Source organism: Colius striatus, chromosome 5, assembly GCF_028858725.1.
Source record: "Colius striatus isolate bColStr4 chromosome 5, bColStr4.1.hap1, whole genome shotgun sequence".
Classification (NCBI taxonomy): Eukaryota; Metazoa; Chordata; class Aves; order Coliiformes; family Coliidae; genus Colius; species Colius striatus.
In genome coordinates, this window is record NC_084763.1 from 13,552,320 (window position 1) to 13,573,596 (window position 21,277).

At 41.7% G+C, this 21,277-nt stretch overlaps 1 protein-coding gene across 1 annotated transcript in view; it reads left to right on the top strand.

Annotated features, from left to right (window-relative positions):
- HECW1 (HECT, C2 and WW domain containing E3 ubiquitin protein ligase 1) overlaps window positions 1-21,277 on the top strand; it is a 181,930-nt gene that overhangs the window by 100,779 nt on the left and 59,874 nt on the right. The window contains exons 7-12 of the mRNA XM_061996514.1: window positions 78-178; window positions 527-1,894; window positions 5,285-5,386; window positions 10,604-10,754; window positions 17,932-18,062; window positions 20,668-20,789. Coding sequence (XP_061852498.1) covers window positions 78-178; window positions 527-1,894; window positions 5,285-5,386; window positions 10,604-10,754; window positions 17,932-18,062; window positions 20,668-20,789 — 1,975 coding nt within the window. The remainder of the gene's footprint in view (window positions 1-77; window positions 179-526; window positions 1,895-5,284; window positions 5,387-10,603; window positions 10,755-17,931; window positions 18,063-20,667; window positions 20,790-21,277) is intronic.

Genomic DNA, 21,277 nt, shown 5'->3' on the forward strand with positions numbered 1-21,277 from the left:
GACACAGCAGCTTTATCTGTGCCCAGTAGACGTTGGATAGGTTATAGTCTATTGTGACAATGTTTGTTTTCTTTCAGGGACAGGGTTGTAAGCTACACGCTGGGTCGCAGGCTTCCTACAGATCATGTCAGTGGCCAGCTGCAGTTCAGATTTGAGATAACTTCTTCCATCCATCCAGGTAATTCTCATCATTGATCTAGGTAGGTTTTGGTGTGTGGTTTTGCGATGGTTTGGATTTGATTTTTTTGCTTTGCACTCTTTCTCCTCAGAAATCTGAATTTGTTCCTGGCCTCTCTGGGACTTTAGGCACAGTCACGAGCAAAGAAAGTCCCTTGTCACAGTATGCAAAAGAAAAAAACCCAACATTTCTTGATAGTTGCTCCGTTGCCCACTCCATTCATGCTATAATTTATGCTTTTAATTTTGTCAGATTGCTGTGGATGCCTGTGCCTCCACAGCCAGGCTTCTGATTCAGTCAGCACTGCTTGTTAAAAGAGTAAGTAAATTCTTTTCCTGTCTCATACAGATGATGAAGAGGTCTCCATTAGTGCAGATCCTGAGCCAACTGACCTCCAGGAAAGCCCTGTGAACAATCCTACAGAGGAAAGCCTCGGTGAGCCTCCATGCATCAACACGGTGACCTCAGAAAATACAGCTCCAGAACAGCTAAATGGATACAGTGTGAATACTGTCGATAGCCCAGGGGCTGTCAAACCACCTGGGGAAGTCAACCAGAACAGCTTAAATGAAGAGCTAGCAGGAGAAGGGGAGGTTGATGCAGTGCCAGTTCGTGAGCCCACGGAATCCATCCCAGGAGAAGTGCTGCCTTCTTTGAGTGCTACGGACCTGACGGAGCAGCTTGCTCTGCTGGCTTGCATGTCTCCTCCTGAGACCGAAGCTAGGGAAAGTATTAAAGTCCATTCTGGTACTCAGGGAGATGGTGGAGTTTTGACAAGAGCAGAAACATTGGATATTGATGAGGTGAGTGCAGATGTGCATGCAGGCAAGGACCTAGAGAAGAGCCAGGAAGAAGAAGGGGCTTCAGCTCAGGAGGAGGAAGACAACAAGCTACAGCTGAGGACCACAGCAAAGAGAAAAACCAGGCCATGCTCCCTGCCTGTGTCTGAACTTGAAACAGTCATCGCTTCAGTTTGTGGTGAGCCTGAGACACCTCGCACGCACTACATCCGGATCCACAACCTGCTCCACAGCCTGCCCTCAGCACAGACGAGCAGCGATGGGGAAGAAGAGCAAGACGGTGGCAACGGTGGGGAGAACGATGAGGAGTCTACAGTCAAGGAGGTCTTGGAGAAGGAGGTGGTCAGTGAGAGCGAAACAGTGGCAGCAGAACCTCCTCTGGAAAATGAGGCTGAAGAGTACTTCAGCCAAAGCATGGTGCCTCCTGGGACCTTGGATGAGCAGCTCTCTGACTTAAATGATGGGCTGCTGGATGGGGAGCAGCCCAGGACAGGAAGTGAGAGTGAGTCGAGCTCCAGGCCTAATGGTGACAACGAATGCGAGACGTGCGACACCTCTTGCTACAGCCCCTCTTGCTACAGCACTTCCTGCTACAGCACCTCCTGCTACAGCACTTCTTGCTACAGCACCTCCTGTTATGACAGTAACAATCGCTTCTCCAGCCATACCCGCTTCTCCTCCGTCGACAGTGCAAAGATTTCTGAGAGCACTGTCTTTTCCTCACAGGATGATGATGAGGAGGAGAACAGTGCTTTTGAGTCAGTGCCAGATTCAGTGCAGAGCCCTGAGCTGGACAGGGAGCAAGTGGATGGCTCCACACAGTGGCCAGATGGACTAGTAGCTCATGGTGGGAATCCACACAGAGCCACAGAGAGTCTAGACACCCCAGTAGCAGGTCCGAGCAGCAGAAGAGAAGGTTAGATCCTGAGAATCGATGCGCTGAGCAACCCTGATTATCTGGATGTCACAGAAGGCATCAGATAATCGAGGTTTGAGATAGCTCACGGTTTATTTCATACAAATTTGGGGACTGTGAGCTGGGACAGATATCGGGGGGTTGGATAATTGAGCCTGTCCTTAAAAATCCCAGCAAGACTGACTAAATCAGATGTGGACCCGTATATATGGATTCCTGTGCATATATGTGCATCATTATAAAATCAAAATTAGCTGCTGCAGTTATGTAACAGATCAACATTATCACATTCACCAACTCATTCCTTATTTCCTGGGATCGTTCCATTTCACATGTGCTGCCATGTCTGTGATAGTCAAGTAGAGGGCTAGCTTGTGCTTGTCAAAGGGCAGATATGCTGATTTATGCCAGCTAAAGATCTGGGCCAGTTTCTGTTTGTGATTGGTAGCCATATGCAGTCATAAGCATGGAGAAAACATAACTATTTGTCTCTTATGAACCCAGTTTTCTAGCCCAATTTGTTCCGATTCCTCAAGTATCAAACAAATCTACGTCAGATTTGCAGACCATGGTCAACAGAGATTTCTTTTTTCTTAGATACTTTGAAAATTGAACTATATTGAGCAAAATTCTCATCTCCTTATCTTTCTCCACAGATAAAACTTACTTAAGAAAGTAATTTTTTTTGTCTTCATACGTTAGATACTGTTTTTCCCAGTCTCTTCAAACAGTTACATTAAATTCTTCCCTTCGGTAACTGATTTTATGTTATGTAGAGTTACATGAAGAGTTGTTTTAGTTACAGCTAGTATATAGCTTTTCTCCAGCTGAAGAAGTAAAGGCCTCAACAGCAGCTAAGGAGCATACAGCGAGGTCAAGAGGTAGTCATTACATTCCCAAATCCTGAGTCATCTATCTCTCACAAGAAGTGACACCAAATTAAAATTACTCCAAAAGAGTAACACATTTGAGCATCACTGGGAAACCCCAACTAAAGTATCCTTCTACGTTTTTCCTTGTCCATTCCCAACTTACTTACCCCCACCTGCCACTGCCACACACCCTACTTCAGCAGAAAGAAAGGTGTAACAGTAGCCTAGTATGCTGGACTGTCTAATGACTTTGTAGACAGCTGGGCCTAGGCAATTATTTGCTCTGCAGAATCTAGCCCAAAGAATTGAATTCGCAGAAGTACACAGAGGTATAGAGCTGCAGTTTCTTTCCTTGCAGGCAGGAGTCTTTGCATGTGGACAGCATTAACATGCAAGTATGCCTAAAGGGCCATGAGTGTGTATATGTGTGAGACTATGACTACAGATTTGATGGTTATTTTGGACTGTGTGCACTTTTGAGAGGGGATGTTGGGATAGAGGGTGGCTTCTGCATATGGCTTCAGTACAGCTCCAAGGTTGTGCTCCTTGAGCCTGTATAAAGGGCACTGCAGTCTTCACAGTGAGTTTGCTTTGAGTAGCTGAGGCAGAGTGTGTCTGAGGGCACCCCAGCTCTTGGAGCTCTTGGTATCACCAGGGCACTTCGGTAAAAATGCACGTTGCTTCGTGTCTTGGCTGCTGTTCCAAATACAGTAGACATGGTCACCTCCATCCACTCCAGGTGACTGATGCTACCATGTTTCTGCTGGCGTGGCATGACTCTCTTGACTAGGAAAGAGTCAATTATGGTGAGGTAAGTAAAGAAATGTAGATGGATAATCTAATACCGGATGCTACAATACCTGTAGTAACAGCACAGTTTTTAAGGCTATAAGAGATAGACTTTGAGCACTGAGTAATAAGTTACATAACTGCTGTCTGTTCAAAACATGCAGCAGATGCAACTCTGAGATACGCCTATACATCAGTGGTTTAAATGAAGACATTTAACAGGCCATATGGTATCGTCAAAGCACCTAGAGGAGGGAGTATTTTTGTCAAAGTGATTTTTCTTACCTCTAGATGGTGTGACATTTTTTGCTTTTATACAAAATTGGCTTCGGCCCTCTAGCTGTTGGCTGTTTAAAGAAAAAACATGGTTTTTGTTAAATAGGTTTTTTTACAGTTGAAAGGTCTGTGTTTAGGATTTTTGCAAAATGTTCATTCTTAGGCTTTTAAGATTCTGACATTCAAGACAGCTAAACCAGCCAGGGAGTTTGGCTTAGCTGGATAGTCTGGGTTTTGATTTTGAAATATCTTTGTGTAATTTTCTGGTGATGTTGGAAACATTAAATGTAATTTTTTTGCCCCTAAGCTGCATCTTTCTGATGCGTGTAAATGTCTTATTTATGCAGTTTGTATTTGTATTAGCAGGCCCATCTGGAACTGGAGGTTACAGTGAAAAACTGTTACCACACAATATGAAAATGTGTCTGTTAATAGGATAAATAGTCCTGGTTTCTAAGAGTTTTAAGGACAGGTCAAGAAGGAATCTTATTTCTGGAATCTGTGACTTTTTACTTTGCAGATTCCTTCTTCACACAGTTAAGTCTAAGATACAGAATGCTTTTTCATCCCTACTCTAACATCTTAGTTTCTTAAAGGAACATCAACTGGATCTTATGTTACTTGTTCCTTTCAACAGAACATGAGTTTGGACATTTGCTTAGGTTTCATTTATTTCATATTTGGATCTATAGACATACATACAATGTCAGTGTTTAAAAACTTTCTCTGCACTGTCTGCTGTGTGTGTCTCTCTCTCTTCTTCTTTTACTATTCTGTATCTCAGGTCTTCCTTCTTTACTTTGGATCCTGACTATGTCTCGCTATCTTTTGTCCTCCTCTTCTACCACCTGTCTCCTGCCTATTTCTGGTCCTTCTCTCATTCTCCCTCTTTCCACTCAAGATGGACTCTTTGGATTTTGAAAAATACCTGTAGAAAGGGATGATTTTCTGCTTTGCAGGGACTGCAAAATCCTGCCATTCCAGTCTGCTTTTACAACCATTGATCTTTTAGAAAAGCAGAGAAAGATCCCAGGCAGCTTTTAGCCTAATATTCCACTGATGGGATGAAGTAAATGTTGGAACCAGGATTTTGTGTGTTCCTGCCAATTTCTGCAGAAGCTTGAGTTTGGTTATACATGCACAGTATTTCTCAGAGATCAAGCCTGATTCTTCTCTCTCTTACACTTGTGTGTCTATGAGTCCAGAATCTGGCCTGTGATAGTTCAGCATTGACCCAAACCTGAGATCAGAGCCTTTAGTGCATTATTTTAATAATTCTTGGGCATACAAGTTGTTATTAAAATAGTGCCTGACGATAGGAATAACCCAGAGCTGCTAGTACACCAGGCTAACCTATTTGAAAATTAATCACTTGTTTTACAGTAGCACATTTTTTGAACCACATTGTGAAAACAGTGAATGATTGTCAATGTCTTGAATATCTTGTCCATAGGTGATTGTCCTTTACTCCATAATTCTCAGCCAGTCAGCCAGCTTCCTTCTCTGAGGCCTGACCACCATCACTACCCAACTATCGATGAGCCTCTACCACCAAGTAAGCTTTAGTTTTTTAACTTATTGCCTTTTTCAGCTTTTCCTGTTAACTCAGTGTAGAGGTCAGTATGTCTTTCTAAGTAACCCCATCTGTTCCACGTATACACTCTCCAGAAGCCAAGCAATATGCCCTTTTGTTTCCCTTATTTGATCCTGACTTCAAGTGTTGTCATGTTACTTTGGACAAGCTCCGTAACCTATGTCTGCCTTGGTCTGCCTTCTTCCTTAGTTACCATGAAATAATATTTCCCTATTTCCAGTCGATGTGTTTAGACTTGAATGAGTGGGTAACTGTTAGGTGTTCTGGAAGCCTTACTGTAAAGCTTTCTGGGTGGTGCATCAGCAATGTACTCTGATTTTTCCATAATGTTTGTCTCTAGGTTTTCTATAACCAGCTTCAAAGACAGTTTAGGATGGCAGTCCTTGTGGTCTGGCAGCTCTGCTTGCAGGTCTGGCAGGACCCTTTTCACAGTCAGGATGCTCCTGGGACAGATGGGTCCAAATCTGAGCAAGACCAGCAGATTCTGGGAAAAGGCAGCTCGTATCAAGTAGCCTTGTACTGACTTTGGATTTGATAATCAGTGAATTGTTTGTTCACTATGGACTGTAACAGCGTCAGCAGTTGTGTTGGATAAAAATGAGAAGGTCTTAAGTAGCACGATCGATTAGCAGGCTGATAATATGGGGATTTTTTTAATCACGAAATTGACTGCTGACACCTGTCTCTAGCCTTTTCCTTGTGCATTCCTGGAGGATTACCCCGCATTTTGCGTTGGCGGGTAGTGCCCAGCAGAGCGCACTCTATGCCCTGCGATGTGCTGCTGCTCACCTTTCAACTTCAGCGCCTGATTTACCAACCTAATATGTGAGGTGCCTCAGAAAATCAACCTTTGTATAAACAAAGTATTCTTTTTTCTTCAAAACCCAGGAAGGGAACATACTTATTTGGCCTATGGTGCCCTTGACAAATAATTCATCATTTACCAGCCATGCTGTCAGTATTCCCTAAACCAAAAATAGCCCTGGTGCTGGCGTCAGCTGCACAGTAGCATGAATAATTCAAATGCCTTTAACCTGATGAAGGCTTTATTAGAGTTCCACATCGGCTTGCCAGTGGCTGATGGAATTGGAATAGTTACCTCTGTAACAGGCAAATATTTCTTTTCCTCTCACTCTTACCTCAACACTTTGTGAAGAGGGCACATTCCCCATTAGATGATGTAGTGATAGGACACTGACACCAGCTCAGGTAAACAAAACATACTGTGCATCTCTTCTATATCCTTCCATCATCAGTTGAATACATTTTTCCTCTTTGTTATGATTATCCTCAAAAAAACAGTATTTCTACTGTTGTTCTAGAAGTGCTTTCACCAGAGGGTTTTAATGGAGTGTGTGATGGTACAGTACAAAAGTGATATCCCTTTGTAGGGTTATATTTTAGCATTTATATAACATCATTATTACAATTAAGGCTGGCACTGGGGGCTTAAAAATATAGATCTTAATAGAAATAGACTGTACTAAGTTATTTTGAGATGCAAAAAACTTTAATTGGATAATATCACTTAGGAAGCCGTTTTGAAAAACTCTCCATGAAATTTTAAGGTAATGTAAAAATGAAAACTATAGCCTCTATCTAGAAATGTTTCTTCTAGCATTCAGTATTGCTATCTCAGTGCCTTTAATGCCTCTTAATCCTGGAAAAATAGTTCTTCAGACATGTGAAAAGAATAAACTTCATGTTTTAAACCGGAGTTATATGATCAAATCTGTCTTCTCACATGCAGCATTCCCTTCTCTCCATAAGTAGAGCTGAAGATAATTTGCCAATGCTGCAAGTTCACTTTCACTTTGTTCATGAGGAAACTTTTGGACTTCTTTCAGTCTTCTTTCTCTTTTGAATAGTTTTCTGAATAGCTTTGTTTCATTATAACCCCGCAACAGTTGTTTTCGTGGAGGACATTTCATTTCAGACAGTTTTATTTAGTAAAGGTAGAACAGTTTTACATAGGAATGTCATACTGCCCAGGCTGAATATTAAGGCCTATATGAGATGGACAAAAGATTTCTGGTGTTTGTCTGGCCTCACGATGGCATTAACAGTCACCCTTTGTTACGTGTGATGTATGTGTTTGCTAGTGCTGCTGGGACTCCCACAGAACTGAGGCCAAGAAAAATACATGTGCCCAGTTCAGTGCTGCTCTTGCTGAAGGTGTGTCTGAACTTGGAAAGGGAAAGACTGTGTATTTACTTTGCCCTGCCAGGATTATGGTCCTGCCAGAAATGTTGCGTCCTCTGGGATGAATCAGAGCAGTTTCAGAGACTGCTGTGGAGTATGATTCAGCTGATGGGGGGGATGACTGGGAAGCAGGAGCAGTACAGTCCCGTCCCCAGCCTGTGCTCCAGCATGCTCTTATTGTGAAGGTTAGATGGGGGTTAGTCTCTGTTGTAGTCACTGTCACATTTTGCCTGAAAAATTGGCAAAAGACCCTGAGGCTTCCTAGATCACCTATGCCCCTAAAGTAGCATGAAGAGACGTGAGCACAGCTCAGAAGCAGAATTCTGTCTATCAGTTCACCTGTCAGCTTGTTTGTCTCTGTGCAGATATCCATCCATCTGTCCACAAATCTGGTATCATATGCAGCTTCAGTGACTTGTGTGACTCACAGATTGTCTCATGGGAAGGCAGAAACTGTACCTGCCACCTGTGTACAGCAAAAGCATCTGCACTTGCCACCTTCTGACAACCTTCCCAGGTGACCAAAGGGTTATTCAACTGATTGGAAATGCAGTGGCAAGGAGCAGCCCTGCTGCTTGAAAGTTCCTAATATTTTAGAAGTTCCTAATATTTTAGCATGGTGATATGTCAGCCTCTGGGTCCCTGTGCATAAAGCAGTGAATACAGCAGTGCTCACAAATAGATGTAGCTGGTGTCTGCACATATTGCTGCTGGATATCTGACCCGTCCAACAGAGACAGCCTTTCTAAAGTTATCATCCAGGCTGTGTGATCCAGACCAGATGCTTTCACTGTGACTTCCGAGCTCTGAACAAGATTCATTGCTGTTAGATTTTTAACTATTATGCTTAGGAGCTTAGGAAATCTGAGTTGCATTTAGTTAGAGAGACACTGCAGCATAACCTTTGGAGCCAGTAGTGCCCAGGACTGGGTTATAAGAAGCCCCTGTTTGGCTGTGTGGCTGGGTAGTATTATTCTTTCTAAACGTCCATCAGCAGGCTTCAGACTAAGATGACCAGTTGTTGTCTTCTGTAGGCTGTGTGGAGTGTGGATCTATAGCATTGCCTAGAAGCTTCTGATTATCCATCGACCTTTGTTGTTCTCAGTTTGTTACATGTATACTACAGTTGTTGGGAGTTGAAGGCTAGGATTTGTCCTTTTCCAGACAACAGCAGAAAAAAACTGAAGATCTTCATAATGCCCATTATGTCACCTTTGTTCTGATCAAGATTATTTCCTTGAGGATGTTGCAGATAATACGTAGCATATCTGCAGCATGCTCAGCAAGTTGCTGGCATCCAGCCTGCCTTTTCTGTCAGCCTGATCTCTTTCAATGTGCACCTGCTGTACTTGATGTGCTGCTTTTCACTTATGTTTTAGACATTGTTTTTATAAAGCTGTGATCTTGTTCTTGAAACAGCTATGACATCCTTGGGAAACTACCTGGTGGGAGGAAGAAAGTCCTCTCCTTGAAATTGTATAGTGATACCATTCTATGATTCTGTGATTCACAATGAGAGACACTGTGTTGGTACCTGTGGTGTGAGGTTCTGTGCCTGCAGGGACTGAGGTACTTAAAGTCAGCTGTGGAAGAAGCAGTGCATGTGCATATGGCTTTTGCTGCTTTGGAGTCTTACAGAAAATTCCTCTAATGACTCCCACTTCCCATCTTTTAAGGTCTGTGGGATTAACATGTCAGGGGCAGCCAGCCATAGACTTCAGACAGCCTACACTTGCCTGGGACCAGTCCAGGTATGGAAACTGAGTTTCAGTCAGGGACAGTATTCAGGAGATGGGACCGGTGGTGAAGGACAGGTTTCCAGTATAGCAGGAGGACAACTTCAGTGCTACTCCTAGAGAGCAGAAGATAAACCACATGAAGTGTGAAATCCAGCTGATCCTGAATTAGATCATACAAAACCATAGAAGGAGGAGTGGATTCATCAGGGAGGGTATCATAATAACAATATGAGAATAAGAAGAAGTGTTTGCACTCAAAGGTAATCACCATTATGTGCATTTGTGTGTGCATGTGAGGTTTGTATATAAACACATGTAGAAAGTATGTGCATATATTTACATACATCTGTCATCAACTGACAGATCATGTAAAAATATGAAGCTAGCAAGTCTAATTTATATCACTAGTCCATACATTCCAACCAATTTGACATGTGGCTTTGCTAGCTAATTCACTTGTGAATTTCTTCTGTTCCAAATGCTTTTTTAATCAACATTACTACTTTCCACAAGCCATCTTACACCAAATAAGTTTTGGGTTTCAGTCATGGGACAATGTAAACATTAGCAGGAAGCAATAATGATGGCAGGCTCAATATTGTGCTGCAAACTTTCAGTCAGCTTGGCATTCATCAGAGCAGTATATTTATGATACTATGTTCAGAGAGATGTCTAAGGATATGTCAAGTTTTCGGGAGAGCTTTTAATTGCTGTATGGTATCCTTCAAAGCCACTTTATTAAAAAGACAGGAATGAAACATGTTTGTTCTGAAACATAACAAAAAAGAAAACATGGTATTTGCCATATTAGTTCAGATGTAACCCTTTTGTACTGAGGGCTGTTTCTATGTGGCTTTTCTGACCCGCAATGGATTCAGCCAACAAGTATTACTAATCATAAAATTATCCAGCCCTTTAAAAAATGTAACCACTGTGTCACTTGTTTTTCATGGTCTATGGCAGTGAATTCCATAGGCTACCTATGTGCTGTGTGTGGAGTGTTTATATATATGCATATACTGCACATACATAAATATAGGCAAGCACATAGTGTACATACACATTCGAATGTATACTTTAACTGGATACATATAATGTAGATTGCACCCATGTAGACTATATATATAGTATCTCTGTTGTGTATATACCCTGTCTATGTATATGTATCTCCCACATTGAGGTTCTCTGGGAGGCATCCCACTGACAGCATCACCCCTTCCTTTTTCTCCACCCCTAGATTGGGAAGCTCGGATAGACAGCCACGGGAGGGTATTCTACGTCGATCACATCAACCGAACCACCACGTGGCAGCGGCCCACGGCCGCGGCGACGCCGGATGGGATCCACAGGTCAGGCTCCGTCCAGCAAATGGAGCAGCTGAACCGACGGTGAGCATTGGCACCCCTGTTCCCTCACAGAGACCTGCACTCTGCTTGCTTCTCACTGCCCCAGTAGCTTCCTGCCTTCCACAGTGCATTGCATGGGCTCCCTAAGCATTTCTCCTCCCATGTCCAAGTCCACTATACATGCTGCTGTCCCCACTCTTGATCTCTGTCAGCCCCTTGGTGTGCCTGCAGAGTGTCTTGCCCACATGAGAGGTGCTGTGACTGAAAGACGTTGCAAAATGTTTCAAACAGCAAGAAGAGGCTTTTTTGAAATGAGTCCTGAAAGAGAAGGGCATGTTCTTCCAAAAGATGGAATCACTTTTGCTGTTTAACTGTACGAGTGGTATCAATGGCTTGGCATCTGGTGCTATTCTGCAGAGGTTTCTGTGCCAACTGCTACTGAAAGAGCGTTGCCATATCAGCATGGTGTTTCTACTCAGGTTAATTAGGGCTGTTGAAAGGTCTGTCTCCCTTACAGGGCACAGCGCTGCTCTAACAGGACTGTGCACATTTGTATATGTAGACAGATCTGTTTTGTGTTGTGTTGGGCCCTGTAAATCTGTCAGTTCATTCTGAGCTGGCTGAGATGTCTCTTAACATGGTGCTAATTTTCCCTTAATTTGACCAGTCCACATATAGATTTGTTTATCGTTGCTTTCTCATACTTGCTTTTCAGACTGAATTTAAGAGACAAGAGAAAATAAACTGTTGGTCAGAAATCTTCCTTTTTTACTTCAAAAAGGGATTTGTTGAATTCCCTGCTTACTGTAATGATATAGTTTCTAGAAAAAGACAAACAAAACTGAAATTGTGTTCTAATTCCAGCACACAAAATGCCACAAAAGTTTTTTAGGGTTTAGTGGTTTTTTTCTGTGCTAAGAGAAAAATCTGCAGCTGAGTGAAGGATACAGTTTCAAATTACTCTTTTCAGAGTGCAGCATAGTCTGAAAATTACTGTGTGGAAGGGGAACTGAGCCCTGAATGACAACAACTAGAAAGTTAATGTAACTTGTGAAGAGCAAACCAGCCTTCTTTAGTGCATCTGAAGTTGACACAATCAACACACTCTTGAAGAATTTTTCCTTTTTTTCCCACCAAAAAACATGGCTAGCATTTCATAATGTGTTACATCTTGCAGAAGTGAAAGAACCTGCTCAGTATTGATTTGCATTATAACTTTCCTCAGAATGTGTCGAGCTATCACATTAATATTAAAAAGAAAACAAAAAACCAACTGAAGAAAAGTGAATGTTTAATGTAGATTCTTTCAAGGAACTTACATGACTTCTCTGACACTTTAAGAGGAATTTAGGCCATGTCAAAGCTCAGACTGTTTGGCTGCTACTTCAGCCAGTTACCTGCCACAGAAAGGTGAAAGTTCTGTTGTGGACAAACATCAGGGTTTTTTGTTTGAGGGCTTTTTTTAAAGGTTGAACTCATCTAAGTACAGCACTACCAGGAAAAGAATAAGTGTTTGTGAGAGTCTTCACAGGAATTAACCATTCTGTTAGTTAATGCAGGTTAATCATCACAGGAGCTATCTTAGCAGAAACTGTGAGGGTAGGCATTGTCTTTGTGAAGTCTTCACTTCAAATTGTATTATTGCATGTTTCCATCTAGGCTGCCTGGCTTTCTTGGCTATGATTTGATTATCACTGGTTTGGGTTGGGAATTGGCAGTTAATAGGACTGACATTCTTTCAATCTCTCTATTTTTAGTATTCAGATATCCAGTTACAAAGTGAGAAGTACAGAGGTTTTTCAGTATATCTCTTCTTACCCAAATCCCATTGGCAACTAAGCATTTTGCAAAGTATTAAACGTGAAATGTCATGGCTTCTTGGGACAGAGGGGAAAAGCTGATGATTTCCTACTCTCTTACAAAAAGCTCTGTTGATCTGAGAAGATTGGGAACATTTCCTAAGATTCTAGTAAAAGAGACTCGTACTGCATCTCTAAACCAGACAAATCATTTCTGTAGTTTCAACCTGGCTCTTATAATCTCTTGAATTATTGTTGTCTTAAAGCAATTGTGAGGAAAAATGCTTTACTTCAATAATTATCAGCACTGTGGAGAATTGGACTTTGTTTTAAGCATTAATTTTAGAAATACTTGTTTGTTGTATTTGGAACTTCTTTATTGGAAATGTTCTTTGTCAGACAGACCCGAGAATCATTTTAGGTGAGGCAACAGCAAACACAGACCTTGCTGATAGAATTAGCAGCAGCCTGATCTTCCACTCTAACCTCAAACAGAATTTGAACTCAAAATCACTTAGCAATTAGACAAAACTTGGCAACTTTTTAAACCAATCTATTCACTTTTAAGCTTCTTGATTTCATTTGGAAGGGAATGGAAAGACCAAAATATTAGAAGGAAATTTGGTATTTCCAGCTCACCCAAAACCACAAAGTTTTGGCAATTAAGCCTGAAATATACCCCATAGCTGTGACTGAGCTTAGTCCTACTTTCCTTCTGTGCTTCAAGCTTTCCATTAACTGTGCTAGCCACTTGAGGACATAGACAATGCAAAACTGCAATCCAGGTGTTGGGCAAACTCCAGAGAGACATCTGTATGTCTTATTTTAAAGACTTGTTGATTTTTTTACGTCACTTACCTGAGTCACCTGTTAGCAAAACAGGTAACAACCCTTGTTGTTCAAGCTCTGTTGGAAAGAGGCTTTGCAGCATTTGTATATCTAGGCTTTTCTTTGCACAGATTTCAAAGGTAACAAATAACATGAAATTGTAACCGTAACAGTTAAGATAGCCATAGTGTGGTATTTCTAACCCTTCATTTCTTTGACAAACCACTTGCAGAGGAGACTGAAATTTCCAGAGGCATTGCCTTGCACTTTCAATGTTTTCTCCAATTACTTTGGCATTTTCTGGTATTTATACAAGATGATTTTTTAGTATTTAGACCCGAAAGAAAAGTGTAGCCTTTTATTGGCATACAGCTAGTGTTACTTTTTAAGATTTGCCAATAGGGTTTTCTACCATCTAATTAAATTGAAGCTACAAGGGTTTTTATGTGTCTGCTTATATCTCTTGATTGTATGAACTGCTTTTTTTTTTCCTTCTCCTCTTTCTATTGCACGTGGGTGTTGTAAAACTCCTCCAGTACTGGAATGGAAAGTTCATTCAATTGCCTGTGGTCAAGTGAATAAAAATGTGAAATGTAGGTCTAAAACAGAGGGTTTAAAACTGCAGTAAATTCATGCTGTTGCAAAACCTGCTATCAGAATTTCCTTCTGAAGATGGATGTTTACTTTAACTGTTAAAATGCAGCTTCAAATTACTTTGAGTACTGGGGGATACACAAAGTACTGTGAAGGTTTAGCATAAATCTGTTAAAACCTGAATAATTTTTTTGTCTTCATTATCTCCTGCCTTTCTGACAGAGACTGGGTTGCAGTGAGCTACTGGAGATGATGTCTGTTGATAGATGTAAAAGCCAAATCCTAACTGCTTATCTTTAATGAGCCCATGTCAATTTGAGGAACTAACTCCTGACTGCTAATTTGGAATACATTGTGCATTAACAAATCAGGGGAGAGGAAGTGAATAAAATTTTACAGAACTCGAGCTGAGGAAAGAAAAAGAGTGTAAGTCAGGAAAACGAGAGACAAGCAATGCTGGATCAGATTAAATATAGGCAATAAAGCCATCCTGCTTTATATGCACACAGAAACGTAATCCAGAAATAAGGATTAATAATATTGGGGTGAAGTAAAAGCTAATTGAAATAATAGAGAACTTATTTTGTTTCTTTTTCTTTCTGCTTCTTACTTTCTCCTAATGCTTTTGTTTCTTTTCTTTGGCTGTAATGTAAAATACATTTTCTTAGAATTGTAGAATGGTAGGGTTGGAAAGGACCTTTAGAGATCATCTAGTCCAACCCCCCTGCAGAAGCAGGGTCACCTAGATCAGGTCGCATAGGAACATGTCCAGGTGGGTCTTGAAGACCTCCAAGGAAGGAGCCTCCACAACCCCTCTGGGCAGCCTGTGCCAGGGCTCCCTCACCTCAACAGGGAAATAGTTTTTCTTATATTTAAGTGGAACTTTTTGTGTTCCAGCTTCATCCCATTACCCCTTGTTCTGTTGCTAGCTACTATAGAAAAAAGGGATGTCCCAACCTCCTGACACCCACCCTTTGGATATTTGTGAATGTTAATAAGATCGCCCTTCAATCTCCTCCAGACTTAACAGCCCCAGTTCCTGCAGCCTCTCCTCAAATGAAAGATTTTCTTGTTCAACATATACATATAATACATATGCATAGCTCGCCAGTAGAATCGAAGAAATTTTGATCTCATCTTACTCATCTAGTTATGTGTGTGAACAAATTAACTAGAATTTTTGTGTAACATGCTAATTGAAAACACTTCAAGTTATTCACACAACCAGAAATATACTTTGCTCCTGATCTAGTAAAGCATTTATGATTGGACTCATACATAAGACCATGATCAGTCCCACTGACATCAGCTTATATGGCTGTTAAGTGACTTAGTATGAAAATGATTAGTACAAAAATGACGTTATAACGTTTTTTAAGGCACTCATAGGTTTTAATTCAAAACTCTCTTTTGTTGTCCTCCTCACTGGTGTTTGCTTATCTTGATATTGTTTCCTCTTCCTTGTTCTACAACTAGTAACCACCCAAGCCAGATGCCTAGTCTCGCTAGTTTTCAAGCAATGGATGTAACACTGGTTTCCAAAAATGGAAAGTCTAGAGTCCTGTGTCCAGTTCTGGGCTCCTCAGCTCAAGAGGCACAAGGAACTTCTGGAGAGAGTCCAGCACAGGGTCACCAAGATGATCAGGGGACTGGAGCTACTTCCTTATGAGGAAAGATTGCGGGAACTGGGGCTGTTTAGTCTGGAGAAGACTGAGGGGGGATCTCATTAATATTTACAAGTATGTAAATGGTGGATGTCAGAAGGTTGGGACATCACTTTTTTCTGTTGTATCTGGTGACAAGATGTGGAGTAATGGGATGAAGCTGGAACACAAAAAGTTCCATTTAAACATGAGGAAAAACTGTTTCACTGTGAGGTGAGGGAGCCCTGGCACAGGCTGCCCAGGGAGGATGTGGAGTCTCCTTCTTTGGAGGTCTTCAAAACCCACCTAGACGTGTTCCTGTGTGACCTGATCTAGGTGGACCTGCTTTGGCTGGGGGATTGGACTGGATGATCTGTACAGGTCCCTTCCAACCCCTACCATTCTGTCATTCTGTGATCCCCACATTGTTCACTCAGTTCATGTATTACATCTTACTCTACTTTTCTGTGTCTGTCATATCAATTAGATTCTAGGTCTTTGAGGTAATGATGCCAACTAGTTTCCATTCCGTATTGCCTACCAAAATGGAGGTATACCCAGCTGCTAGCCATGCACTATAAATATTTTTGAACACTTAATAGCCTTTACCTTTTTATGGTTTAGCCCCTTCCCAATTTCCACACAAAACAATGACATACAAGCCCTCAACTTCACAAATCACTTTATAAGAACTGATAGAATCTACCCCTCATCTCTTCACCACAGCTAGAACCACAGAAATGCCCATTAGTCAGAAGCACAATTCATGTTTTGCCTGTTACCTCTCCCAGTTAGAATCCTTATCTCAAATTTCAAGTCCCATGGCCTCAGGCCCCACGTTGCATACCAATTAATGTTGTTTTGCCCAGCCAGCAATGAAGTCTCCTGCTCAATGTCCCCCATCCACCCCCACCCTGACTAGGATGGCAGAGGCCCCAACGAAATGGGAGTAAAAAGATAAGCAAGGTTGTTGTGGATTGAGACCAGGGCAGGGAGGGCTCACTGCCAATTACAGTTCTGGGCAAAACAGACTCCAGTACTCGACTTAGAGAGGAAAGTAGGAAAGTTTATTCTGCTACTTAAAAGAAACAGAATAGAACAAAAGCAGAAAGGAAGTAGGATGATGAGAAAATTACAACCAGCACTTTAAGATCTCCCTCCCTCATCCCTCCTTTCTTCCCGGGCCCAGCTCACTGCTCCCGATATCTCTGCCTCCTCCACCCTCAACGGCTCAGGGGGGCAGGGAATGGGGGATGTGGTCAGTCTCTCACTGATGGGCTCTGCTGCTTCTCCCTTCTCAAAGGAGGACGACTCCTGGCATTCTTCCCCTGCTCCGATACGGGGTCCTTCCCATGAGACACAGTTCTTAAAGAATTTCTTTGGTGTGAGTTTTTCCCAACAGCTCCGACTGCTGCTCACAAACTCCTCCAGTGTGGGAATCCTCTATCGCAGCAGCATTCTGGGCACCTTCTACTGCAATGCCGCCCTCCTACAAATTCATGGCCTCCTCTGGGCACAGTCACTGCCACTGCTGTGGGTTCTTTTACGAACTGCAAACAAATCTCAGCTTCACCAGTCCTCTCCACAGGATGCAGGGGAGTCTCTGCTCCAGCACACCTCTTCCTCTCTTCCCTCACTGACCTTGAGGTCTACCTCTCTCTCTCTACCCATTCCTTGCACCACCATCAGCCAGAAACGAGGGAAGAAAGAAGAGCAAGAAGGAACAAGAACTCCCCTCTTCCAGGTTTTTCTTCTTAAAAAGTGATCATGGAGGCACCTAATTGGCTCAGCCCCAGAAGTGGGTCTGACTCAGAGCTGGGAAGAGTTTTGAGCAACTTCTTACTTGAGCCATCTTTGCAGTCCCTTCCCCATTACCAGAAACAACTCGTGACAACCATGTGCATTCAATATTGTAATAAGATAGACTGAAGGGTACTCAGTGCATCACAGGATTGATCCTGATTTCATTGGTCATGCTACTGTAAGGCTAAATGTGAGGGGGAACTATGATCTACCAGTAATTTAAGTTTCAGGTGTTTGGATATTTTAAAAGGAAGCCTAGTAGTAACCTACAGCATAATACCTGACTAAATTTAACATTTGAGCATTCCTGCTTTGCACCCTCTGTAGCTATTTGATTGAGAGTACAAAAAGCCATCTTTTCAGAGTAATGGTTGGTTCAGGTGTCAGTAGCTGCAGCAATTGAAGAAGAGCTAGGCATGTGCTTACTCTATCCCATGCTGGGGACAGAAGTATTGGAGTCATTCAAAACCAGTGCTGGTTGTTAAGGTAGAAAGCACCAGAGAGATTTGCTGTTAACTAAAGCACATTGTTCCTTTCTCTGACTGTATGTAGATACCAAAATATCCAGCGAACTATTGCAACGGAGCGATCTGAAGATGACGCTGTAATAAACAACAGGGTGGAGAGAGTTCCCACTGGAGGAGGAAGTGACTCTGAGGCCGAGCCTTCCCAGAACAGCTCAGGTATGGGGGAGAAAGTGACTGAGTGGCATGTTCAGTGCCATTCAGTGATGCCATTCAGTTCTTGGGGAAACCTGCATTTCCACCGGAGGCCTGAACTTAATTTATACTGGGTTACAAAAACTAATTCAAATAAAAGAGGTTTAAACTTGAAGCTGCATATCCTGGATCTGAAGCCACAGGTACAAAGCTAGATGCAAAGGGTCTCCATTCTTTTTTAACAACTACTAAGACAAAGCATTTTTACTTTAGTAAAGAGCTATTTGAAGTTAAAACAGACAAGTCATCTGTTTTTTATTCACCTTAATAGCTGCAAATCTAGCACTGTCTTATTTTTACTGCAGTGTGGTTTTTATCTTGGGGCGTTGCAGTTTATTCTCTCTGGACATGGCTTCTCCACTGCCACATTTACCACTATGGTCACAAGAGCAGTAGCTCTGGCATCTGGTATGAAGTACTGGCATTTTTAAAGCTGCAATTTTGTCATAGCTGTGAGCTGATCCAAGTGTGTTCTGGCACTGAAAGAGGCACAGCTGTCTGCTTGCTCATCACTAACTTATGTGACAGGATCCCATACTAGAGCAGAGAACTGATCTGCCTAAAAAATAACCCTATTTCTTGCACTTAGTGTTGTTTACAGCCAGATTGGTTCTTTCGTCTGGCTCGTTAGGTGAGCAGAGAAGAATCAATGTCACTACAAAGGAGAAGAGGGGAATGTGTACTCAGGAAAGGATACTCTTCTACTCTTCTTGGTGGGAGTCATATATTCTTAAAACATTTGTGAAACCACAGCCTAAGTGTTTGTTTCAGGTAAGAAATGCCAGCAATCAGACTAGTGCCCACTCTGCAACTTGTGGACCTGTAAAATAACAGTATGCTTGGTTTGAGAACTTGCACACCAAAATGAATGGCTAGTTCTTTTCTTTTGGATCATTCTCACCCACACCTAACTTTGTGTTCTTTGTTGACTCCTGAAAGTAAATCTGACTTCTTGCAATCCTTCTCCCGTCTATAAACAGCATTGGCAGTGGGGAAAAACCAACACAATATCTGCTTGAATTTTCTTAATGTTCCACATTGAATAGGAAGAACTACACAGAGAAACAGTGAACTTCCCTTTTTTAACACCTTTAGAAAAATACTCCATTTTTCCTGTTTGCTTTCCTGATCCATTAGGTGTTTTTAGCTTGAAAATGAATTCTGACTAAGAATGTTTAATGTTTGATATTCTAAGCTTCCTTACAGTCCTTCGTATTGCAGTTTCTGGGAGCCTTTTATCTATGCTGGTTCTTACAGGGAGAACCCACTCCTCTCTGTTAGCAGCTGAAATGGAAATGAAGTATACATTATATTATTAGTATTTTAAATAATAAGTAATATAGTCATTACTTGTAATATGTATAATCATTTACTATCAGAGCCTACACAATAAAACAGTAATTTAAGAGGAGCTGCTACCAGTGAGTATTTAGGTCTTGTTTTTATGTAACATTCAGTTCTTTGTTTTAACCCTGAAGAGCTGATGGGCATGATACATGCCATCTTAAGCGATTAGGAAATGATTTTTGCTATAAATAATTACTTTGCTTTTAGGAGAAAAAGTTAATAATGTATAAAATATCAAGAATTAAAAGATCAAGGGTGATACAAACCACACTAGAATAAGAAAGAGCTGTGGTATGATACATTTGCTATTTGCTGTTTAATTTAAAGGATAAATGGCAGAAGGAATACAATTTAGACACATTAATCCAGATTATTAAATCCATTTAGCTCAAGCAGTGGATCCATTCTGCAGTTAAAAGTGGATAAAATAATATGCTGTGTCTAGCAGAAAATTTAAAAATAGCTAATTGATAAGAAAAAAGATATATACTTATTCTGTTGATGATGTCTGCATCCAATTTCCTTGGACTGCAATTAAAAGTTGGCTTGTATTTGAAAATGACAGAACTGCACACTCAAGCCATCATTTCTTTGTAAGAAAGCATTTTTCTGGTGACTGTAGACAGTCAAGGAATTCCTGCTCTAGTGAGATACATTCTCGAATGCTTGGTTCTACTCCTGTGCTTCATCAATTGATACAGATTAAAAATAGTCCTCAAAACCATAGACTGACCAGACATAATGTAAAGGGCAATGCTTTGCAGCACCAGCGTGGATGAGAGTGGCTGAGCAGGGAGTCTCCTTAGCCCAGTCTTACTGCTAAATGTTTTCTATTGGTGAACCACTCCAACCAGATCTCTCTAAAATCAACAGAAGAGGGAGCAGGTCAGGTCCTAGGTAACAGTATTGAACCAAACCATCAGCTGCTAAAAACTGCTGTGGTCACATTGATATTTAGAGACGGCAAAAGATATGACACAGTTTTTATAACATATGTACAGAAAAGCACTGGGCTCCTGCCCTGCAGCTACAGGCATTGCACCACTCACCTTAAGGAGAACATCTGCCAGAGGGCTTGTCATGGAAACACAAAGGAGGTAGTTGCATTGGGCAGGGAGGTAACTTTTTCATACCATCACTTTTGCAGCCATTCATTAAAGGTTAAATAGTAGACTGCACTTAACACTACGTTAATAAAATGTTGCTGCTTTGTTTTGTCCAGAGATTAGGAGGGAAGGTTCCCTTTCTCCTGTGAATTCTCAAAAAATCACCTTGTTGCTGCAATCTCCAGCTGTGAAGTTCATCACCAATCCAGAGTTCTTCACTGTGCTGCATGCAAACTATGTGAGTAATTATGATTAGCTCTCTCACAGTACTGATTTCTGAATCCAGACACTGCACCTCAGGCCTTTGGAGGCAATGCACAGTGAATTTGAATTGCATGACTTGGGGCTCAGTTGTCCTTTCTGAGCACCAGCCTAGGCTGGGGACAGTACAGGCAGGCTGCTCCAAGGAGACTTGCTAGGACTCTGCTTCACACAAGGAAATCCCTGGTATAGAGAAGCTAATTAACGTTATCCTGCCAGAGTGAGCAGGAGCACTGGATTTTGGCTTGGTTGACTCTGCTGTCTATTGCTGCAGGGAATGAGGTTGTTGCCTTTCAGGCCATGTTCCTGAAAACTCTTACTCAGATACCACCAAGTCTCAGGGAAACAGAAGCAAAAAATTAACTCATGGAGTCTGCACTCCCAAGAAGCAAGTTGGCATAATGCAGTGAGATAGATATTGACTTGAGTCAGCATAGCTCTTCTGGAAAATAAAAAGTGAAAACA